Source organism: Pseudophryne corroboree, chromosome 4 (genome assembly GCF_028390025.1).
Source record: "Pseudophryne corroboree isolate aPseCor3 chromosome 4, aPseCor3.hap2, whole genome shotgun sequence".
NCBI lineage: Eukaryota > Metazoa > Chordata > Amphibia > Anura > Myobatrachidae > Pseudophryne > Pseudophryne corroboree.
Window position 1 is genome coordinate 608412259 of NC_086447.1, and position 26037 is coordinate 608438295.

Sequence of the window (26037 nt, forward strand, 5' to 3'; positions counted from 1 at the left end):
TTCTGCCTGTGCAGGGGCCAGGGGGAAGCGATCACACTGTGGATTTGACACTGGCTGGGGGCCCCAATCTATGTAAAAAATTTAGTTTTCAGTCATTTGCATAAGGGGCGTGACCAGGCCATCCGCGATTAGGCTACGCCCCTGAAACTTTAAGCTGTGTGTGGAGTCACTGGCAAAGGGAGGGCACCCATGTCTTAAGTGCCCTGGGCCCCCCGAAGCCATAATCCGGCCCTGCACGCAAGTGCTGCTGACATATCTGTCCAGTGTCCATCCAAAAAAGTTTCAGAAAAAGGTGAAAAAAAATGTTTGTACAACTTGTTATTTGTGCTGTACCCCTAACTGCATTCACATAAATAGAAGTGCTGTCAGTCTGCAGTGTGAGTTGGCATTTCCAAAAAATAATAATATATATTTAAATGAATACTATAATTCGTTTTTTTCAACATCATCTACTAAGCTGATGCATAGAGGGTTTAAATCAGGAAATCTGAAATTAAAAAAAACAAAAACATTTTACATTGGTAAAGAAAATAAAACACTAATAAAGGGAAAGTTTGTGTTGAAAAACATAAAATTGCCAATATGCCACATGCAGTGGCAAGGAAAGGCTTTAGGCTTTGGCCATTATTTATGAGTGGTGGTTCTGTAACTGTCAATGAGGCATCCTCGTCTGCCTCTCATGTTGAAAGCAAGTCCTTCTCACTCAGGGGGAGATGTACTAAGCCTGAAAAGTGATAAATATCACTGTGATAAAGCACCAACCAATCGGCTCCTAACTGCCATGTTACAGGCTGTGTTTGAAAAATGACAGTTAGGAGCCAATTGGCTGGTGCTTTATCACAGTGATATTTATCACTTTTCAGGCTTAGTACATCTGGCACTCAGAGTGTAGAAGAGGTGTCAAAAAGATGAAAACTGGTACTGAAAAAACGTAAAACCAAAAAGGCTGTAGAAGACACTGTGTGTTCAGAAACAGGAATCTCACTCTGAGGAGAGTCTAAGTGTGCCCACGAGTGCTAAGTGTGAGCCCGACCTTTCTGAAGCCTCCTTCCACCATTTCTGCTCTCTCCAAATGTGTGGTTAAGCAGCAGAAGTAGAGCTGGTGACATAGACATTGGGGATGCCATTGTGAAAGTGCAAGTGGATATTTGTGTAGCTGATACCGGTGCTAAAAAGGATGTTTATGATGAGGATGTTGTTTGTGTAAGTCAAGCACCAGCGGAAGCAGTTCTTACCCATGATAAGAAAAAGCCTATTGTCATACCTGAGCGTAGGACCTAAAAATCCATCTTTTATGTGTGGAATTATTTTTATCCAAATCCTGACAACATTTGTCATCTGTAGTCTTTGCAATGCCACACTTAGTAGAAGTAGGGTCCAAAACCATCTAGGAACCTCCTCCCTGTTATGTCATTTGTAGCGAATACATGCATAGTTTTTTGGGAAATAAAAAACTTGTATTAAAAAATACCAACAAGCAGTCAAGCAATAGATAGCTTCTCTCAGATAGATACCAGCACGTGCAATCTCCACCGTCAACACCTTCATCATCAATATCCTCATACAATTTGATAAGGCTAGATGACTCCTCTTCTGTCCAGTATGCCTCAGAAGAATCCTTCAGGCTAGGACTGCTGTTGTTGATGGGGGTGAAACTTCATCCTAAAAGGGGGACCAGGAGGACTACTTGTAGTTTCAAACAAAAATTGACTGTTAAACAATCCTTTGCGAGAAGAAGCAAGTATGACAGCTGTCACCCAGTCACACAGTTGATCACTGACGCTATTATGGCTATGCTAGTGTTTGATCTGTGGCCAATATCCACCATTAATGCTGCAGGTTTTAGACAGTTAATTGAGGTCCTGTGTCCCAAATTCTATCTCAGTTCCATTTTACCTGAAAAGCAATTACTCCACTGTACCAGGATGTAAAAAAAAAAATCTAATTATTTTCCTACAAAATGCCAGTGTACCCACTTTCCACTTAACTACAGATATGTGGACAAGCTGAACTGGGAAAACTAAAGATTACATGACTTTGGCAGCTCACTGGGTGAGTGAATCACCTTTAGTTGCAGGAACAGCAGCAGCATCTAACAAATGACACCAGCTTATTCAGAGGCAGGCTACTATGTGTATAGATGTGTCCTCTTACGTCCTTGCTGCAGTCATGCTAAACAGGCCTTTAAATCGTGCCATGCCGTGGAAAACTGAGCTTTCCCAAGAGACCCATTGGTGATGCAGAGGAATCAATCCAACATTTTGACATCTGGTCAGGTCTAAAAGAATTGCCTAAAATGACTGACATCTCTACTGACCTCATGACCATCTGATACGGTCAACATCCAAAGAATGGTGGATTATTATTTAAATAACAGAGTACAAATAGGCATGTCATAGAGTCCCTTTGAGTACTGGAAGGAAAAAAAGACAATTTGGAGACCCTTGTACAAATTTACTTTGCATTACTTGAGCGAGCTGCCTATCCTCCAGTGTGTACTCAGAAAGCGTTTTCAGTACAGCTGGTAACCTTGTCCGTGATTGGCGTAGGAGGCTACTTTTTCAAAATGTGGAAAGATGATGTTCATAAAAATGAACTGGAAATTCCATGAGGAAGACCTTTACCAGCAATTACATCAAACTATAGAAATTCTCTAATGGTGGATTCCAGCGGGGATGAATTAATATTGTGAATGATGTACTCACTGATGAGGATGATAATGATGATGACATCATGCCACTGTAAATCTGTTAGCTTAGCTGTCTTAAGCCCATTGGTAGCTTGTTTTGTGGGGCCCAAACAAACCAAGTACTTCAGCCACAAAAGTCCCTGTTGCACAAGTGTTTGGTTTGTTAAACTGTTCATATCCTTTTTAATATCCAACATAAGGACCATCCATCTAACACCACTTTTGGGCTGCATTTTTTGGTGGGGGCATTGATGATGGTATTATTATTTTATTGTCTTTTTGCCGATAGGCCTCACCTCACAGAGAATATGGAGCATACAGTTGCCAATGCATACTAATTAATAATTTTTTTTCTTCTTCTTTTATGGTCTTTTTGCCAATAGTCTTCACAGAGAATATTTAGTCATTCACATCAGTTTCTGCCCTAGCAGTTCATACAATTGCCTACATCAATCAATCAATCAATCAATCAATCAATATTTTATTTTTTCATTTTATTTCCTTCATTTCCCTTCACCTCCCTCGGGCATCTGATCTAGTTCTCGATTACTCAAAACATTCTTGATACTTTCTATTTGGTCGTGTAGTTTATTAAACTGCCATACTGCCTGCCACTGCACTGCCACTCTGTTTCCCAGTTGTGCCATATTTGAAATTGAATCACCACGTGTATGTGCTGCCCACTGCTGTTGCTTAGCTTACTCAGGCCAACCTTTCAGCCTGAACTGGACGAAAACAATATTGTGAGCTGTGAGGTGGTCAAAAGTGACTGGAAATTAATGTTATTAAGGTTAATAATACTGTTAGAACAAAAGAAGGCCCAAATTATGTGATTTTACCTGTTTTAATATATTAAAAAAAAATACAGATCAAAAACCAAAACATGTGAAGGCGGTTTTGGCAAAATCAAAATATGAAGTTAATAAGCATCCAAAACATGGGGGTCGGCACATATCTCTATCCAGACAGAATCACACGTTAAGTGTAGGTATTTATTCAGATAAGAGACAGGTACATGTCATAGTGTGTTGGCAAACCCGAAAGCTGTTTCAACTGACTGCTAGTTTTCCTCAGGATACAGCATGGAACTTTGGTGAGATGACAGACTGCGCTCCTTACAAGTGAGGGTGTAAACTGTTAGTCTGCAGCTTCCTCCAAGTGCTGCGGGCCAAGTTCCACTTTCATAAAGGTAACCCTACCCGTCCTTTGCCGACAAAGCCCAACTCCATTCACTTCATATACCCTAAGGGAGAATTCTCCTTGTCTATGAACTTATCTATTCTGAATTCCGATAAAGGCATACCACTCGGGACCAATATACCTACCTCAAACACCAAATAATCACTAGAGGGACAGTTGTCCTCTCCTGGAAATACTCTTTTCAAAATCCCTTTTTTTTTCTTCTTCTCTCTTCTCTTTTCTTTCCTCTATTCCCACAGTTCCTCCCCCCCTCCCCGTGTATAAAGGTATTAGCCATATTAATTGTTTTAGAATCCTAATGAGGATACAATTAGTCTTTATTGTTGTTTTTTTAGCTGTATAATATTTTTCTATAATAACCAAATTGTTTATTTTTATACATCAATTGTCCTTCTATACTGTAATGGTGTGTACACACAGTGAGATATTTTCTTACGATTTTGACTATATACTGCAGTCAAAATCATAAGAAAAGTTATTGCAGATCGCAAGGTGAAAGTCACCTTACGATCCCGATCCGATGCCGATGCGCGGTCCCTCGCGGTTGGCATCGCAAGCCTAGATAGACTGTGCAGGCAAGTCAAGTTTCACTATCTCTATAGAAGAGATAGTCAAAATTGACACTTCGCACATAGTCAGTATCGCAAGTACAGTCATTATGTGCTTGCGATGTCGACCTAACCCCTGTCGCATAGTGAGAATCGGGCATAGCCCGAATCTCACCGTGTGTATGTACCTTAAGTTGTACACTGGGATCCCACGTCCACAACATGGAAGCCACAATATATAGCCTAGATGGGCTCCAAAACAATTAGATCAATCAATGCACAAAACACACCCAGGGAGTCCCAACTGAGCCCTCCCTAAGCATATTAGTTGCTGGACTCCCAGATAAAGGGTCGAGGCCAGTCAGTGCACTGACGTGGCAGGCAGTCCCCAGAGAAAAGGAAACAAACAGGGCTAGCTGATAACCTGTTCTCCACTGCATGCCACTGCGGGGAGTCACAGTTAAGATGACCAGTATCAGCACACATCTACTTCCACCTAGGTTCCACCTGGTCATGCAGCGGTGAACAGGATAAATAAACATTCACAGCAATAAAGATAAAACAAGTCTGCACAAAAACACCAATAATGAAAAAGAACATAATTGGCCAGAAACGGATGACATTTCACTCATATACTAGATGCTGTAAAAGCCAGCCTCCTGCATTCACAACACACAACAAAGCTGCGCAAAAACCGCAGTATATACTGCAGGCAAGGGTGTAGCTACCACAGGTGCAGGGAGTGCAGCTGCTATGGGGCCCAGAGCTGAGAGGGGCCCGCCTTACCTGTCAAAGTTACATCTGTTACAGTACTGTATATACATTTTTCACCATTGGGTGGTACATAGGGGCCCTTACAAACTTTTGCCTTGGGTCCTACAATATATCTAGTTAGACCTGCTCATTATAATGTAGTATAAATGAAGTGCCTAATCTGCCTAATATGAACTGGGGCTCTGTAATGTGGCACAATATGAAGTGACAATATGAAGTGGATTCACTATAGTGTGGTATAATATGAACTGCAGGCACGGTAATGTGACAATATGTGATAATATGATCTGGGGACACTGTATGTCACAAGTGGAATTGTGGATACTGTGTTGCATAATGTGTACTGGCTGCCCTACTATGTGACATAATATGAACTAGGGCACTACAATGGTTCATTAAAAAAAACTACAGCCCTACTATGGGACATAACATTAACTAAGACACTACTATGGTTCAGAAAAAAACTAGGGCATTACTATGGGGCATAACATTAACTAATTCACTACTATGGTTCAGAAAATGAACTAGGGCACTGTTATGGAGCATACAATTAACAGCTGCTGCAGAGAAGTTTCTCTCTAGAAGCACTGGGACAGGGGCCCCTTCGAAATGTTATGGGGCCCACAAAGTTTTGGCTATGCCCCTGACTGCAGGGCATCCCTATTCACCAAACTGAGGCACACAACAATGTCCACAAGAAGTGGGCATAGGTAATAAGGTTGTATCTATATAGCACAACTGTGACCTTGAACAGGGAGCCATGAGCAACTAGAATGGTGTGTGAAGAAAATTAACTTGGATGCTCCCAACATTGCAACATTGTGAGACACATGGCAGAGCATGGCAGGGATTGGCAGCACTGCACCGTGCGGGACCTGGGACTCAGCAAAAGGCTTCATAATTCTTCTAAAGGTGGGTACACACTGGAAAGATATATCTGTAGATCAATTGATCTGCAGATATATCTATGGACGGATCGGGCAGTGTGCTGTGCATACACACTGCCCGATCCGTCGGGGACTGACGTCATGAACTGGGCGGGCGTGTACACACGCCCGCCCAGTTCAGCTGTCAATCACCGCCGGCCGCCGCAGCATGTGTACGGGCGGTCGGCCAACCGCCGTACACACACAGCGACGCGCCAATATATCGGTAGATATATTGGCCGTCGGCTGTGCTGCGGGGCCAACGCGATACGTCTGTGAACGACGGAGTTCACAGACGTATCGGCCGTACACACTGGCCGACGGACCCGCGATATATCGGCCATTCAAGAGAACGGCCGATATATCGGCCAGTGTGTACGGGCCTTTAGCCCGACCCCAGAACCCCATTGGATAGTTCTACAGGAGTATGGGGGTGGGCAGAATGGCATCTCATTCTGTGATGGGTTATTACCAGTGATGGCTGCAGCCCCTGCCCAACTACATAGTGCAGGGGGAACCACTTAGCACATATAAACATACATGTTATGATGTATGTAATATACATACCTCCCAACATGACCCTCTCCAGTAGGGACAAAATGCTCTGCTTCTGGTCTTTTCTCTTGATATATGATTGCCAGCACCTGTTTTGAACAGGTTAGTGGATAAGAAAGGTGTTTCAGCACAGGTGATGGCTCTCTCCCTCCCCATCTCCCTGACACTGGCCCTCATTCCTAGCTTGCGATCACTTCAGACTATTTAGTTCCTGTTTTGACGTCACGAACACGACCTGCGTTCAGCCAGGCATGCCTGCGTTTCCCCAAGCACGCCTGCGTTTGTATCTGACACGCCTGCATTTTTACACACACTCCCCGAAAACGGTCAGTTACCTCCCAGAAACACCCACTTCCTGTCAATCTCTCTGCGGCCAGCAGTGCAATTGAAAAGCGTCGCTAGACCTTGTGTGAAACTGCATTGGCTGTTGTGAAAGTACGTCGCACGTGCGCATTGCGCCGCATACGCAGAAGTGCCGTTTTTTTACCTAATCGCTGTGCTGCGACCGAAAACAGCTAGCGAACAACTCGGAATGACCCGCACTGTCTCTCTCCCTGACAGTCTCTCTCCCTATCTTTCTCTACCTGACACTGTCTCTCTCTCTCCCTTTCAAGATTTTGCTATGGTGCACACAAAGTTCTTGTTACGCCCATGCTTTTGAGCTGTAGTTACTTGGTGATCTACCACATGAATACAACTTTTATAGAAGAATTGTGAGTTTGGGGGTCAAAATTTGACTTCTTGTATACAGGACCTGAGTGAGACCATGAATGGTCACTATCCGACTGGGTGAAAACTTTTTTCAGCTTAATATTGCGCTATAGCATGGCTAGATAAGTTTACAATTGTATTTACTTATACATTTTTCTGCCTCTCCTCTGGCCACCACATTGCTTTCACCACCACATGTGGTGACCCCTTTATCCAGATTTACTTTGTTCAATTTCTCCTTTTTATACTTAATACGATATTTCTTATATTTATCCACTTGTATTGTACATCCAGTCAACTGAAGGTTGACTCTAATAAGGTTGTTTTAAAAAAATTACTCAGTTTTGTCATGTATCACTTTAAGCTCTCTCGGTGATCCCTCAATAACAAAGATAATAAGGTCTAAAGAGCATTTGTTTAATACGGTGATCCACCTCCGACAAAAACCCACATTATTTTGTCCTATCGTGGGAATGTTCTTCATATGAAATCCCAGAGAGATTGGATTTGCCAAACCACCGTGACTAGATTTGGATTTTATTTCAAAAATTGAGAAATAAAAGCTAAAATCACATAATTTGGGCCTTCTTTCGTTCCTAGAATATTATTGACCTCAATAATATTAATTTCCAGTCATTTTCATTAAATTTTGACCACCGCACAGCTGACAACATTGTTTTCACCATTATTGGGCAAAGGCTGCAGCGAGCAGGGTGGTTGCTAAGCGACAGAGCAGCAGAACAAACACATGGCAATTTATAGAAACGGGAGGCAATCACGAGACCACCTGTCGGGATCCCGGTGGTCACAATGCCGACGCTGGAATACCGGCGGCACAGGCTTTTCTCCCTCTATGGGTGTCCATATTGGTGCGACCGGGCACTAATTGCGGCATGATCACAATTATGTGTGTGGTCACAGATGGGGGCGGCAGGTAGCATGCTGGGTGGCCTTGCCTTGCGATGGCCGGCCCCCCAGTATGCAAGTCAAAGGATTGCCAATTGAATTTGAAATCCTTACTGAATAAGGTCCTTAGGTAGCTGCAACATCATCACATTCTCTGGTACAGTACTGTAGATTTCTTCTTTGGGAATTCAAGGAAAACATACACTTTCTAAAAGATCATGGGGTCTATCTACTAAGCCTTGTAGAGATATAAAATGGACAGAGATAAATTCCCAGCCAATCAGCTTCTAACTGCCATGTTACAGTCTGTGGTGGAAATTTACTAAGCTCCCGAATCCATTCTAGTTTGTTTTTTTGTTCTAAGTGTGATCTTGGGAATTTACTAAACACAAATCTCGGCAGTGTTGGAGCTATTCGTATTGAGATACACAGCCGTCCCAAAAAATACAAATCAATAGACCATCGGTCAGACACGGCTGTTATTTTATACAACACGGGAACTTACTAATAATTTGCATTCTCAATCACTGCCGACAAGAGGCTTAATTCAGACCTGATGGCACGCAGGCTATTTTTTTTAACTGCTGCAACCAGGTAATCGCCGCCTACAGGGGAGGGGGTTAGGGCTTTGCAGGGGAGCGATTGGCTGTGCAGTGAGCTGCAGAAACAAAAGTTTGTGCAGTATCTGCATAGCCCAGGACTTACTCAGCCGCTGCGATGATCCGGACAGGTGGTGACGTCAGGAATCCCCTTCTGGAACGGCTGGGCACGCCTTCGTTATTTCCAGACACTCACAGAAAACGGTGAGTTGCTGCCCACGAACGCCTTCTGCCTGTCAATCTTCTTCGGTGCGATCGCTTTCTTCGTTAGATTCGCCACTGCCCGGTGACGGCCGTCGCCGGCGGCCGATGCGCCTGCGCATTGCGGGCCACATGCATGCGCTGTTCAGACCCGATCGCATGACTGCGAAAAAATGCAGCGTGCGATCGGGTCTGAATGACTCCCAATAGCCAAACACTGCCGGGAAAGCATAGAATTCGTACAAAAATTGAAGTTTCAAATAGACCAGCTTCTGGCTGGCGTGTTTAGATAGTCATGCATGGATCAGTGAGATCCGTGCATGCTTCTCTGTGTAAAAGTGTCAGAAATAGTTAAAAATAAAAAAAGAAATTGTGTGGGGTGCCCCTCCTAAGCATAACCAGCCTCGGGCTCTTTAAGCCGGTCCTGGTTGTTTAAATACCAGGAAAAAATTGAGTAGGGTACCCCAGTATTGAGACAACCAGCACCGGGCTATTGGGCCGGTCCTGGTTCCAAAAATACGGGGGGACAAAAGAAGGAGGGGTACCCCATATTTTTAATACCAGCACTGGGCTCCACTAGCCAGGGAGGTGATGGAGCCCAGTGCTGCGGCTGACCGCGAGGTTAATTGAGGTCACTCACAAAAGTGACCTCAATTAACCTTGCTGGTAGCAGCAGACGGCAATTTTCCCACCATTGACTATAATGGAGGACCGCTATCCTCCATTATAGCCAGTGCACTCCGACAGGCCAGGAGTGCACAGCCAATCAGGAGAGCGCTATGATGTGGCGCTCCCAGATTGGCTGCCGGGTCCTCTAGTGACAGGAGTCACGGGGGGGGGGGGGGGGGGGGGGTCCCGGCATTCGGGGAGAGGGGTACAATGTGTAAACATGGAACTCCTTTAGTGGTGTGGGTCGTGTTTTTCGTTTTTTTTTTTTTAACCCTGTGGATGCCTACATGGAAAGAAGAGGACCTATCTTCACTGTATAATAGGTGAGTAGTTAGGTTTTTTTTACAGTTGCCCCAAGGGATTCTACTTTACAAGGGGACCGATTGGCTCCGTGGAATACTAGGTAAGTATGTGTGAGTGAGTAAGTGTGCATGTATAGTATTATGTGAAAATAAACGTGTACTTTCACGGTGTGTGTGTTGTGTTTTTATTTGGGTATTTCTTTTGTTGTGGAACTACAGGTACCAGCGGGGCCCGCTATTTCTCCTTATGCTGCTACTTGTGATTCTCCAAGTACCAGCAAGCGGAGGAGGCTATCAGCCCCCCATCCACCGCCCAGGGATGATTGGGAGACAGCCTCGGGCTTCACCCCTGGCCGTTGGGTGCCTGGAGGGGTTACTAGTTGGGGGGAGTGATGCTTTGGCCACAGGGACCTATATAAAAGTGTCCCCCGGCTGCGGCATCACCTCCCTGGCTAGTGGAGCCCGGTGCTGGTTTCAAAAATATTGGGGGACCCCTACATCTTTTGTCCCCCGTATTTTTGTAACCAGGACCGGCCCATGAGCTATTTCAATAGTGTACACAATGAAGCCCTGCACGGATCTCTCTGATCCGGCCGGGCTTCATTGTGTTAAGTCCAGCAGTGTTTTACTATTCTCTCCCGTAAAACACTGCCGGCAATACGAATTACTCCAACATCGGTGAATTCAAATTGAAAAAACACGGTAGTTTAGTAAATTACCGTGTTTTTTCTCAAAAAGTTGCAATCTCACACTGGGGTATATTTACTAAGGTCCTGATTTTGACCGAGATGCCGTTTTTTCTTCAAAGTGTCAATTCGGTAATTTACTAAGCAAAAATCTCGGCAGTGATGAGGGCATTCGTAATATTTTGGAAGTCCTAGGAAAAAATCACGAATTAATACACCATCGGTCAAATACGCCTGCAATTTGGTAGAAATCGGTAATTTACTAAAAAGTGCAAATCACAAACACTGCCGACAATAGCCAAACACTGCCGTGCAGAAATACAAATCGTGAAAAAGTGCTAAAAAAAACCAGACCTGCTTTTTTATCCCGTGTTTGGATAGGCATGCACGGATCCATGAGATCCGTGCATGTTTATCAGTGGGAAGGGGATGGGAAAGTGTTATTTTCTTCAAAAAAAAATGCGTGGGGTCCCCCCTCCTAAGCAAAACCAGCCTCGGGCTCTTTGAGCCGGCCCTGGTTGCAAAAATATGGGGGGGAAAATGATAGAGGTTCCCCCATATTTAAACAACCAGCACCGGGCTCTGCGCCTGGTCCTGGTTCCAAAAATACGGGGGACAAAAAGCGTAGGGGTCCCCCGTATTTCTGAAACCAGCACCGGGCTCCACTAGCCAGATACATAATGCCACAGCCGGGGGACACTTTTATATAGGTCCCGGCGGCCCTGGCATTACATAACCAACTAGTCACCCCTGGCCGGGGTACCCTGGAGGAGTGGGGACCCCTTCAATCAAGGGGTCCCCCCCCTCCAGCCACCCAATGACCAGGGGTGAAGCCCGAGGCTGTCCCCCCCATCCAAGGGTTGCGGATGGGAGGCTGATAGCCGTTTTGTAAAACAATGAATATTGTTTTTAGTAGCAGTACTACAAGTCCCAGCAAGCCTCCCCCGCAAGCTGGTACTTGGAGAACCACAAGTACCAGCATGCGGAGGAAAACCGGGCCCGCTGGTACCTGTAGTACTACTACTAAAAAAATACCCCAATAAAAACATAAGACACACACCTTGAAAGTATAACTTTAATGCATACATCCACACCTCCATATACACATACTTACCTTATGTTCACACGAGGGTCGGTCCTCTTCTCCATGTAGAATCCATGGTGTACCTGTGGAAAAAATTATACTCGCAAAATCCAGTGTAGAAGGCTCTTCTTCTTGTAATCCATTTGTAATCCAGGTACTTGTCAAAATAAAAAAACGGACACCCGACCTCGCACTGAAAGGGGCCCCATGTTTTCACATGGGACCCCTTTCCCCGAATGCCAGAAACCCCCTCTGACTTAAGTCTAAGAGGGTTCCATCAGCCAATCAGGGAGCGCCACATTGTGGCACCCTCCTGATTGGCTGTGTGCTCCTGTACTGTATGACAGGCGGCACACGGCAGTGTTACAATGTAGCGCCTATGCGCTCCATTGTAACCAATGGTGGGAACTTTGTGGTCAGCGGTGAGGTTACTTTCGGTCAACCGCTGTACCTGGATTACAAATGGATTACAAGAAGAAGAGCCTTCTACACTGGATTTTGTGAGTATAATTTTTTCCACAGGTACACCATGGATTCTACATGGAGAAGAGGACCGACCCTCGTGTGAACATAAGGTAAGTATGTGTATATGGAGGTGTGGATGTATGCATTAAAGTTATACTTTCAAGGTGTGTGTCTTGTGTTTTTATTGGGGTATTTTTTTAGTAGTAGTACTACAGGTACCAGCGGGCCCGGTTTTCCTCCGCATGCTGGTACTTGTGGTTCTCCAAGTACCAGCTTGCGGGGGAGGCTTGCTGGTACTTGTAGTACTGCTACTAAAAACAATATTCATTTTTTTTTCAAAACGGCTATCAGCCTCCCATCCGCAGCCCTTGGATGGGGGGGACAGCCTCGGGCTTCACCCCTGGTCCTTGGGTGGCTGGAGGGGGGGGACCCCTTGATTGAAGGGGTCCCCACTCCTCCAGGGTACCCCGGCCAGGGGTGACTAGTTGGTTATGTAATGCCAGGGCCGCCGGGACCTATATAAAAGTGTCCCCCGGCTGTGGCATTATGTATCTGGCTAGTGGAGCCCGGTGCTGGTTTCAGAAATACGGGGGACCCCTACGCTTTTTGTCCCCCGTATTTTTGGAACCAGGACCAGGCGCAGAGCCCGGTGCTGGTTGTTTAAATATGGGGGAACCTCTATCATTTTTTCCCCCATATTTTTGCAACCAGGATCAGCTCAAAGAGCCCGAGGCTGGTTTGGCTTAGGAGGGGGGACCCCACGCAATTTTTTTTTAAAATTTAACACTGTTTGTTTTTTTAACAAGGTGCACAATGAAGCCCAGCACGGATCTCTCAGATCCGGCCGAGATTCATTGTATTAAAGTCGGCAGTGTTTTACAAGTCACTCACGTAAAACACTGCCTAAAAAAACGAATGACATCGACATCGGTAAAACCAAAAATGCAGAATACGGCAGCTTAGTAAATTAGTCGTACTAAATTCAAAAAGTTGCATATTTACACTTTCGATGTCATTCGTGATTGAACTTTGACCTCAAACGGAAAAATACGATTTTTAGTAAATATACCCCACTGTCGAGCCGAGATTGATCTCGGCTGAAATCGGCAGAAATTAGATTCTTAGTAAATAGACCCCTCTGTTTGAAGAATGACAGGAGCTTGTTGGCTGATACTTTATCTCCGTCCACTTTATCTCTCTCCAAGGTTTAGTAAATAGAACCCCAACTTTCCCTTTTACAATTATTGTTTCTACTCTATCATTCAGTGGTATTTATATAGTAGTAGTCTGTGATAGCTTGCCGTTTATGTATTTCAACTAATGTTTAGGTTTAGTCTTGCTGCTTTTCAATTTATTTTCAAGCATTAATCTTTGTTAACATACAGTAATTTTTTTCAATAATTTACTATTTTATATTCCATGTATTTTGATAGCAAATTCTCAATCTCTTATAGATTAACAATGCTCTATGTCTCTTTTTACTCTCAGTACTTTTCTATTTACTTAATATTTATTATTTTTTTAATTTTACATCAAATTGGCCTGCATACTTTTATTAAAGTGTATACTTTCCCAGTCTTCTAGCTTAAATGATTGTTTTTTTTAAGCTTTTGCCTTCTGAAATTAATAGTTTTAGCACCTGCATTGACAAGGGGTTTATTTATCTCAATGAAAGTGTTTTATGGTGTAGTGGTTAGCTTTGCTGTCTCACAGCGCTGAAGGTCATGAGTTCAATTTCTAAAAAATGCTCTTCCTTTGTGGAGTTTGTATCTTCACCTTGTGATAGAATGGGGTTTGCTGCTGGAAAATTTGTTTATTTCTGCTTCTCCAAAATGTAGCTAAGACATCCTGCATTGTTGTGATAAGCAGTGACAAAAGTATCAGTGTTTAGAAAAGGGTCAGGATAATACATTTTCCCAATTGATTGTAAGCTCCACTGGGGCTGAGGTTTATGTAATTCAACTTAAGATTTATCTTTTAGAAGATAGTAGCTACAATCTGATTGGTTGCCATGGTCAACATCTCCACTTCTGAAAACCCGCACTTCAGTTAATATACCGCTTATACTGTAGTTTTGTGCAATCCTTTATGGCCCAACCCCTCACCACACTTCTTCCTCTTTCCTTTGAGGGAATTTTTTCCTTGTCTACACTTTATTGCTTCTGCCTAGTTTAAAATCTCCTCCATACCCATCTTTATTCCCAGCATATCTCAGAGCACTCTGTTGAGGTGCAGCATATCTCAGAGAGGTCCAGTATGTAATACCGATGGTCGAGATCCCGGTGGTCAGGAGCTTGATGCTGGGATCCCAGCAGCCGCGATCCCGGCGGCGAGCACATTGATTCCCCTTGCGGGCTCACTGTGTTCGCCATGTTTCGGGCCGAGTGGTGAGCTTCGCTCGCCATACTATTATATTCCCCCACGGGTTATGGCGTGGACCACCACCTGAGTGGGAAATAGAGGCTGTGGTCGAGATTCCGACCGGCGGCATTTTGCCGGCTGTCGGGATTCCGGCGTCGGTCTGCTGACCACCGGATTCACGACAGCTGGTAAATTAACTGCATCCCTCTCAGAGCTCTCCATTGAGGTGCAGCCTGTCCATGCTGTAACTCAGGGTTAAGATTTATCAAGACTCGGAGAGAGATCTGGGGGTCTATTTACTAAGCCTTGGAGAGAGATAAAGTGGACGGAGTGTCAGTCTACACCCCTATTGGTATGAAATTCCTCTCCTACTCCTGACTACATGCTCATGTCTAATGAGCCCCTGCGCAACCTGCAAAAGGCCCAGCATTTGTTGTAAGTTCTCCTGTCCTTCCTGAGAGAAAATAGTATATAGCAACACAATAATAGGACTTGGTGCAGGAAGGTTGCACATAAAAACTAAATTAAGTGACGACTTGGGCTCCCACAATAATTTTTTCAAAGCCCGCAATGTCTTTGAAGTTATAAAATGTATACAAATTGAATTGCTCCACTGTACATGGTCCTTTATAGCTTGTTCAGATATTTGAGGACCTCTTCAGATCATCATCAACTCTCACCATAGTCCCTACATGTGGACCACAAGGAATATATGGGTACTTAACCCATTCCTCTTGCCTCCCATTTTAGATTACGCAGTAAAATGTGTTCTGTCTGTATTAGTATATTACTTTATGATAACTGTCAGTTTTATTGAAAAATGGGATCAGAACCTATCTTAAAAAGTCTATTAATAAAGATGTATTGCTTGGATGTGCTGGTTCTAAGTAAAAGTTGTGCAGTTTGGCTAATGGCCACCTTGAACTATTTGTACAAAAAATCTTGTGCAGAAGAGTTACCTACCACTCCTGGCCAATTAGACATCTACTCATAACATATGTTTATCTGATCAAGTTATCTTGAGCCCACAAACTCATTGACAAAGCTATAAACCTAAAATATAGGTAGCTGCAAGAGTAAGTTAAGAGGCCCATATATCTGTAAGTATCGGGGCAATTCCCTGTTTTGCAGTGATGTGGAGCCTCTCCTGTTATACTCCAGTATACTCCAGAGTTTTGACTATAAAAATTATATGAAAAATATACCTTCTTTGTATTATTCTAATCATTTGTAGTCAAAATTCTGGAGTATGACAGGTGATGCACTGGCAGTACTGTATATGCTGCTGCATCTTTGTATGATGCCCATAAGAACCCTCAGGTTCATATACTGTATGTATGTATGTATAAATCTGGCTCTGATACTAGACAGTGGGCCTGATCTAAAGTTAGTAATATGATGTATCTTAAATGAATCTACCTCACCGCATGTCACTGCTGTATTGCTGGTGAATGGGTTGGGGGATCAGAGAAATTCAACATATTGGAAATCCTTGATTTGCTGATTCCGACACACACAAGATCAGGGTTTTTAACATGGTTTTTTCCCCCCAATTCCGTGATGGATCACAGATTATCAATGCTTGCTGATCTGCTGATTGGATTGGCAGAATGAGGAATTGTGACTGTAGATGTATGGCTTGCATTATACTTTACTAAAAGCATTAAACAGGCAATCTGTTGGAGCTTTTTTTCTGTATTCAACTGTACTAAATATGTAACTATGTAATCTTCCTTCAACAATTATTATAATTATATTTTCTTTTGTTTTAGGATAACAGCAGGAATCTGCTTTCATATATTGTTTCATACTACTTGCGACACTTTGATGATGTAAGTATAAATGTAATATATTTGTTTAATCACATTACATTTATTTAGTAATTGAAGCCTTATTGTAAGACAGTGCTGATACTAGAGTGTTGCACTAGATTTTTGCAAGTGGTAACATTTACAGCAAGCCAATATTCTGTCTCACTATCGCCCTCTCGAAATCCTCCCTGTCGCCCCATCGTACTCCTTATTATGGGATGTCAATATTATTATCCAGCGCTATTTCTGCTACTAAAAACATGTTTGCTTTTGTTTGTTTATGAACATTTATGCCAGCTAAAAACAATGTTCATCTACTGTATGTGATACTATATTTAATTCATCTATGTGATACTATTTACATTTGGCACACCACTTTCTAGACAAAATACTGGCGACTCAGTTTGCTATATATGACTGGTATCCGGTATTTAGGGTGACATCACTTAGGTCGACACTCATTAGGTTGACCATTATTGGTCGACATGCATTAGGTCAACATCGGTAATTAGGTCGACATGGTCACTAGGTCGACGTGGCAAAGGTCGCCACATGAAAAGGTCAACATGAGATTTTCACATTTTTGTTTTCATTTTTTTACTTTTTCATACTTTACGATCCACGTGGACTATGAATGGGAATAGTAACCTGTGCCAAGCACTGCTGTAGCAGAGTGAGGCACCTTGCCCGAAGCATCGCAAGTGATGTGAGCCATGCGAGGGGACACTGTGCACTATTTGGGGTTCCCGGTCACTTTACAGAGAAAATGACACAATTATATTATTTAAACTCATGTCAACATTTTTTCATGTCGACCTTTTCCATGTCGGCACAATGACCGTGTTGAGCTATTTCAGGTGTCGACCTAGTCACTGTCGACCAAAAGTGGTTGACCTAGTTACTGTCGACCCAAAGAACCACACCCATATGACTTTAAGCCATCCTTGAGCTCATTTATATGTATGCTATAAACTACAATCTTTTGCACTACACATTACACATCATTGCACTTGGCATATCCTAGCAATATTAGCATACTTGTATATATGTGTATGTATAGATATGCCTATTAAAGTTATGTACTATTGTATCCTGCCATATTTAACCATATGCTTCACACACTTTTGCATTACCTATCTGTGACAAGGAAAATTTTATTTCCTATTTGGTAATACTTGGAATTCCTAGTTCTGCATACAATGATTTAAACTTATCTATGCACAACTTTTGTATGATATTCTTCATAAATATATACATCGAAATGTGTCAAAGCGCTGTCTTTATAGTAGGCTCTAGCTACATGTTTCATTTTTAGCGCTCTTAGCTTAATACTTATTTTCCAAAATATCTGTGTCGATTACAGATTATACAGTACTTTGGGGGTAATTCTGAGTTGATCACAGCAGCAAGTTTGTTAGCAATTGGGCAGAACCATGGCCCTCATTCCGAGTTGTTCGCTCGGTAATTTTCTTCGCATCGCAGCGATTTTCCGCTAATTGCGCATTCGCAATGTTCGCACTGCGACTGCGCCAAGTAAATTTGCTAAGGAGTTTGGTATTTTACTCACGGCATTACGAGGTTTTTTCTTCGTTCTGGTGATCGGAGTGTGATTGACAGGAAGTGGGTGTTTCTGGGCGGAAACTGGACGTTTTATGGGAGTGTGTGAAAAAACGCTACAGTTTCTGGGAAAAACGCGGGAGTGGCTGGAGAAACGGGGGAGTGTCTGGGCGAACGCTGGGTGTGTTTGTGACGTCAAACCAGGAACGACAAGCACTGAACTGATCGCAGTGGCAGAGTAAGTCCCGAGCTACTCAGAAACTGCTTAGAAATTTCTATTCGCAATTATGCGAATCTTTCGTTCGCAATTCTGCAAAGCTAAGATTCACTCCGAGTAGGCGGCGGCTTAGCGTGTGCAATGCTGCTAAAAGCAGCTTGCGAGCGAACAACTCGGAATGAGGGCCAATGTGCACTGCAGGGGGGGCAGATATAACATGTGCAGAGAGAGTTAGATTTGGGTGGGTTATTTTGTTTCTGTGCAGGGTAAATAGTGGCTGCTTTATTTTTACACTGCAATTTAGATTTCAGTTTGAATACACCCCACCCAAATCTAATTCTCTCTGCACATGTTATATCTGCCCCTCCTGCAGTGCACATGGGTGGTCATTCCGAGTTGTTCGCTCTGTAATTTTCTTCGCATCGCAGCGATTTTCTGCTAACTGCGCATGCGCAATGTTCGCACTGCGACTGCGCCAAGTAAAGTTGCTATGCAGTTAGGTATTTTACTCACGGCATTACAAGGTTTTTTCTTCGTTCTGGAGATCGGAGTGTGATTGACAGGAAGTGGGTGTTTCTGGGCGGAAACTGTCCGTTTTATGGCAGTGTGTGAAAAAACGCTACCGTTTCTGGGGAAAAAGGCGGGAGTGGCTGGAGAAACGGAGGAGTGTCTGGGCGAACGCTGGGTGTGTTTGTGACCTCAAACCAGGAACGACAAGCACTGAACTGATCGCACTGGAAGAGTAAGTCTCGAGCTACTCAGAAACTGCACAGAGAAGTCTTTTCGCAATATTGCGAATCTTTCGTTCGCAATTTTGCTAAGCTAAGATTCACTCCCAGTAGGCGGCGGCTTAGCGTGTGCAATGCTGCTAAAAGCAGCTTGCGAGCGAACAACTCGGAATGAGGGCCATGGTTTTGCCCAATTGCTAACAAAATTGCTGCTGTGATCAACTCAGAATTAGGCCCTTTATCTATTACTCAACCTAATTTAAATTTCAACACTCTCTCACCTGTGGTGGCATTATGGTCTTGGTCTAACATTCCCATTATTTGACCACATTTTGTTATATCAGACAGCAGATGCTGGCTATCTATCCTGGCTGGTGTAAGTAATACCCTTTCATCTGTGGTTCAATGTCTTGAAAAAACCACTAGACCAAGCCTGGCCAACCTGTGGCTCTCCAGCTGTTGAGAAACTACAAGTCCCAGCATGCCCTGCCCCAGTTTTGCTATTAGGGGATGCTAAAACTGTGGCAGGGCATGCTGGGATATGTAGTTTCACAACATCTGGAGAGCCACAGGTTGGCCAGGCCTGAACTAGACAGTAATACTATATGTCCAACAGCCACAACTCTCTGCTACGTACTGTATTATCTTTTTCCAACACTTGCTCATCTGGAAAGATATTGTGGCCAGTCTTGCATTGCCTGAGTGTAACAAGATTTAGCCCGCACTAGAGGGCCTAATTCAAGGTTGATTGCAAAACAACATTTTCCTCTAATGGTCAAAACCATGTGCACTGCAGGTGGGGCAGATATAACATTTGCAGAGAGCATTAGATTTAGGTGGGTTATAGTCAGTAGCGGCTCTTGCCACGGGCAAGCAGGCTTTTTGCCCGGGGCGCCGCTACCCTGAGGGCGCCGCCGTGGCAAGAGCCGCTACTGCTCCTCCTTCCCTCCCCGCTCCCCGGCTGCAGCGAGCGCTGTGTGCGCCCGCTACAGCCGGCATCACTGACTGACGCTAGAGGTCAAAATTGACCCCTAGTGTCAGTGCGGCGCTGCTATGGGAGAGACGTCATTACGTCTCTCCCACAGAGCGGAGCTGGCGCCCGGAGACAGCGGCAGCGGCAGCAGCGGTCCGGAAACAGGAGCGAGGCTGGTAAGTATTTTCTTTTTTTTCTTTTAGGCTTTGAAAGCGTCGCTACTACTGGGAGCACATACAGGGGGCACAGCTACAAGGGGCCCTATCACTGGGGGCACAGCTACAAGGGGCACAACTACAGAGGGCACATACTGGGGGCACTGCTACAGGGGGAACAGCTACTGGGGGCACAACTACAGGGGGCACAAACTGGGGGCACTACTACAGGGGGCACATACTGGGGGCACTACTACAGGGGGCACATACTGGGGGCACTACTACAGGGGGCACATACAGGGGACATAGCTACTGGGGGCACTACTACAGGGGGCACAGCTACAGAGGGCACATACTGGGGGCACAGCTACTGGGGGCACAGCTACTGGGGGCACAGCTACTGGGGGCACAGCTACAGGGGGCAAATCTACAGGGGGCCCATACTGGGGGGACTGCTACAGGGGGAACTGCTACAGTGGGCACTGCTACACGGGGCACAGCTACTGGGGGCACATGCTGGGGCACTGCTACAGGGGGAACAGCTACTGGCGGCACTGCTACAGGTGGCACAACTACAGGGGGACCAGCTACTGGGGGCAAATTAACTGGGGGCACAGCTACTGGGTGCAAATCTACAGGGGGGCACAGCTACAGGGGGAAAATCAACTGGGGGGGCACAACTACTTGGGGCAAATCTGGGGGCACAGCTACTGGGGGCATAACTGTGGCCCTGACCCTCCCCTGGGAAGCCACGCCCCTATTTTTTGCAAACTAACTTTTGCCGCCGGGGTGGGGCGCCAATGGAAACTTTCGCACTGGGCGCCGCAAGGTGTAGAACCGGCCCTGTTTATAGTGTTTCTGTGCAGGGTAAATACTGTCTGCTTTATTTTTACACTGCAATTTAGATTTCAGTTTGAACACACCCCACCCAAATCTAACTCTCTCTGCACATGTTATATCTGCTCCACCTGCACTACACATGGTTTTGCCCATTAAAGAAAACGTGCTGCGATCAGGTCTGAGGGCCTAATTCAGAGTTGATCGCAGCAGCAAATTTGTTAGCAGTTGGGCAAAACCTGTGGCCTAATTCAGACCTGATCGGTGCTGTGCGTCAGCCGACGGCCGTCTCAGCCCTGCGATCGCCTCTGCTTGATTGACAGGCAGAGGCGTTCGTTGGGCGGGAGGGGGCGGGCTGCTGCGCTGGTGGGGGGCTACTCTTCAAATACAAAAGCATCGCCGCCGTGTGATGCTTTTGTATTTGTGTGACGGGGCAAGGCCTGACATGTGGGGCGGACTAGACCTGTGCTGGGTATACCTCCCATGTCAGGGAAGCTGATCATAGATGTGATTAATTTAGCACATCTACTATCAGGTCTGAATTAGGCCTCATATGTGCTGCAGGTGTGTAAATACTTGCTACTTTATTTTTTTTTTAAAGCAAATTGTGTTTTATTAATAAAGAGATAACAGTATACAGCTCCATGGAAAAGCATGCAATACAAAAATTCTTATAGCAGAAGCTGTCGTTCCAATCGTAGACTAAGAATACAAAAAAACGAAAGCAGTGTATGACATTATTAGCCCACTTAGCTAAAGACATTAATCTGTAATATCTTCAAATATTAATAACAAGGAAAATAGAACATACAGAAAGCATAAGGGATAGACAGAGAAAGGGAAAGAAAGAGAAAAGGAGAAAGAGGGAAGAATTGCCATCACCATCACGGCCCTAAGATGTCGTTGGGGAGGAGAGTAGCAAAGAGGTTTTATATTCCTGCGTCCCTTTGAATTCCAGCCAGTCAAGCCAGACGGCCGTGAATCGAGACACGGACTGGTCGGTAGAAGACGTCAAGTCTTCCATTGCCATATAGTAATCGATTCTTTGGAACCACTTGGCAATGGGAGGTTGTACCTGAGATCTCCAGAAGCACGGATTGTCGCCCTAGCAGCATTCATTAAATGTCGCAGTAGAGAGTTTTTAAACTGGGATAGGGGAAGATCAATTAAATTAAGTAACCAAAACTCAGGCGTCTCTGGTATTGGGAGTCCCGTGATACGCCTGGTAATAGAATGAACCTGTTGCCAGAAGGAAGCCAGTCCCGGGCACCGCCACCATATATGGCAAGGAGTACCACGAGACCGGCCACACCTCCAACAGACATCCGAAACACTCGGAAACATGTGGTGGACCCGGTCTGGGCATCTATACCATCTCGAGACCACTTTGTATTGTGTCTCCAGAACTTGGAGTGAAGGAGAACTAGCAAATGTGAACTGGAAAATGCGCGACCATTGGTCCGTGGTCAACTCCTTACCCAGATCCTCATGCCAAGCAGTAACGAATGCCAGAGGTCGAGTGGGAGTGCTCGCAAGGCAGTGTCTGTACAATAAAGATATTAGGTGTCGAGGCAAATTCTCAGAGAGACACAAGGATTCAAAAATTGTCGGTCTCCATCCCACCGCACAAGCCGGTATCGCAGTAACGTAATGCCGAATTTGTAGGTACGCCCAAAAACAATTAGGCAGTAGACTAAAAGATCGTTGCAAGTCTGCGAAGGGATGGAATCCCGCCAAACCAATCAAGTGACTCAACCGAGAAATGCCAGCTTTAGCCCATACTGAGGACGGAGACAAGGAGAGGGGGTTCGCGGGTAGGTCTGGGTTAAATAATAAAGGTGTCGGCAAAGAGGGGCTCGGGCTAAAAGAGTCTAAGTACCTAAATTTCTTCCATATCTTAAGGGTCGAGTCTAGGGTGGGAAGTTTTATGCGTGGGATTTTTTTAAGCCAGGGGAGAATAAGTAAAGGAGTACCCACGGTCGCTTCAGCTATTAGTGGCCATTGCTTAGTATAGGGAGATCTGGACATATCAATGACTCTGGACAAATGCACAGCATAATAATAGCTAATAAAATGAGGTAGTTGTAAACCACCTTCCCTACGAGTACGGGTCAGTGTGAATTGGGAAAGTCGGTGCCCTCTCCGCCCCCAAATGTAACGACCCACAGATGACTGCAAAGTAGTGAAAAAGGAAGTAGGTACTGTTATAGGCAACGTTTGCAGCAGATATAAAACTTTAGGAAGAATCGTCATCTTTACCGTGTTAATCCTACCCAGCCAAGTAAGTTGGAGTGCCGACCATTTATTGAGATCCGTGGTAATCTTATGTAGTAAAGGAAGAAAATGTACCCGGTATAAATCAGTGAGGTCTTTAGTCAAGAGAACTCCTAAGTACTTTAGCTGAGTAAGATGCCACTGAAACGGGAACGAATCTCGAATTCCTTCAAGTACTCGTGTGGGCGTTGAAATATTCAAGGCAACAGACTTAGTGAAATTTACCTTGAAATTAGAAAGTAAGTTGAACCTATTGAATTCTTGCATAAGAGCTGGAAGGGAAGTTACCGGGTCCGTCAAAGTATCCAAAAGGTCGTCCGCGTACAATGCCAATTTGTGTTCCCTCTGTCCCACCCATACATCGTGAATATTCGGATTGTCCCGAATTGCTCTCGCAAGTGCCTCCATGCAGAGAACAAATATGAGTGGGGACAGGGGGCAGCCTTGCCTTGTTCCGTTTCGTATCATAAAGGGAGGGGAAAGGGCACCATTCACACGGACCCTAGCTGATGGTAACTTATAGAGAGTTAACACACGACTAAGACAGGTCGGACTCAGACCCATGTGCTCAAGAAGACCCTCCATGAACTGCCAATCTATCCTGTCAAAAGCCTTCTCCGCATCAGTGGACAGGAGGACCATATGGGAGGACCCGCTCTGAGCAAGGTGGATAAAATCTATAACTTTGGAAGTGTTATCTTTAGCCTCGCGTCCCAGTATAAATCCCACCTGGTCCCCATGAACCACCGGCGGTAGAAGGCGGCCCAAATGGCCCGCAAGCAGTTTAGCAAAGAGTTTGATGTCGCAATTGAGGAGGGAAATAGGTCGGTAGCTCGAGCACTGGGTGGGGTCCTTACCCTCTTTTGGGATTACAGTTATGTGTGCTTCCAGGGTCTGCGGAGAAAAGCCTTTCTCGGCAGAGATGGAATTGCACGCCTTCAAGAAGAGAGGCAACAAGGATTGTTTAAAGGCTTTATAGTATCCGACTGGGAAACCATCCGGGCCCGGGCACTTCCCAGTCGGTGTAGCCGCCAAGGCTGCTTCCAGCTCTTCTATGGTGAAGGGTTGATTCAGAGCATCCAGGTCCGATTCAGAAAGCTTTGGAAATTCAATTTCCGCTAGATATCTCTGTATCAGTACCTTCAGATCAGAGGCAGCCTGAGGGGTTTGGTCCTTTCTAAGATTATAGAGAGACTCATAATAATTTTGTAAGGAATGAGCAATCTGAGGCAATGTATATGCAGCACGTCCCCCCGGCTCATGGATAGAGCGAACATAAGACTGCAGTCTCTGGGCCCTTAACGCCCTAGCGAGCATAGCACCCGGTTTGTTGCCCCACAAATAAAATTTATGGCGACATTTAGTCATTCCTAATTTAGTTTTGTCCCATAAAAATTTATTAAGGGCTTGACGGGCCTCAGTTAGTTCTAAAAAAAACCCTGCATCAAGGGAGGACTGGTGCGAGGCCTCTAAAGTCGCTATTCGTTTAATGAGCTGCAGCCTCTGTGCCATTCGCTCCTTCTTGAGTTGGGAGCCAAGCTGTATACATCTACCTCGAATTACACATTTGTGTGCTTCCCAAATTGTGACTGCACTAACATCTGGGGTGTCATTTGTCGCAATATAATCCGAGATGGCGGAGATGAGCTTAGCCTTTAAACAAGGATCCTGAGTCAATGAATCGTTAAACCTCCACGACCATGGTGTGGAGGGGGCTGGTGAAAGCGCAACAGAGTTGTACACCGGGGCATGATCCGACCATGTGATGTGCCCAATTGCGCTTGAAGGAAATAAGTGTAAAGATCTATGCTCAACTAAGAAGTAATCTGGGCGTGAATACAAAGTGTGAGGAGAAGAAAAAAAAGTCTAATCCTTCTCTGTCGAATGTTGAGTTCTCCATAAGTCCATCAACTGAAACTCACAAAGAAGTCGAAGCACACGACGGTGGTCACGTGTCAACCGTCTAGTCAGGGAAGGAGAACAGTCTATCCCCGGGTCTAAGGACCAGTTAAAGTCGCCCCCCACAATCAGATGCCCATCTTTAATGGGTTCTATTTGTCGCAGTATTTTGGTAAAAAACTGTCTTTGGCGTTAATTAGGAGCGTATATATTAACAAGAGTATAAACCTGGTTATATATTGTGCATTTAACAACCTGGCACCGACTTTCTTCCAGAATTAGGTGAGAAACATCTGTGATCGGGACCCGACGTGCCACTAAGATCGCTACTCCCAGAGATTTATTGACGGAGTTATTGTTACAAAAAACCTGTGGATAATAATAATTTCCTAACTTAGGGGAGGCTAGACTGTTAAAATGGGTCTCCTGGAGAAAAGCAATGTCTATACGCTCCGCCCATAACTCCCGTAGCAAGGTGGACCGCTTTTCGGTGATATTAAGTCCCTTCACGTTGAAGGAACATAGCCTAAGATCAGAAGACATTAAGGAGGCTGAATTTGTTGCATACAATAAGCAATAAAGGTAACATTGACTTACCAAAAATGCGAGGAAGGTACAGGGTCCAATCGCATTGGGTACATCGGGCTGCAATGGAGACAGGCAGAGAAGCAAAGAAAAACGAGGAAGGGAGAAGGAGCAAGAAGAAGAACACAAGAAGAAAAACCAATACAGAGAACATAGGCCCTCATTCCGAGTCGTTCGCTCGGTAATTTTCATCGCATCGCAGTGAAATTCCGCTTAGTACGCATGCGCAATAATCGCACTGCGACTGCGCCAAGTAATTTTACAATGAAGATAGTATTTTTACTCACGGCTTTTTCTTCGCTCCGGCGATCGTAGTGTGATTGAC

At 44.8% G+C, this 26037-nt stretch overlaps 1 protein-coding gene across 1 annotated transcript in view; it reads left to right on the forward strand.

The window, feature by feature from the left end:
* The window catches only part of FMN2 (formin 2), a 428360-nt gene that overhangs the window by 284682 nt on the left and 117641 nt on the right, over positions 1–26037 (forward strand). The window contains exon 12 of the mRNA XM_063917606.1: positions 16449–16508. Within this exon, the coding sequence (XP_063773676.1) occupies positions 16449–16508 (60 nt within the window). The remainder of the gene's footprint in view (positions 1–16448; positions 16509–26037) is intronic.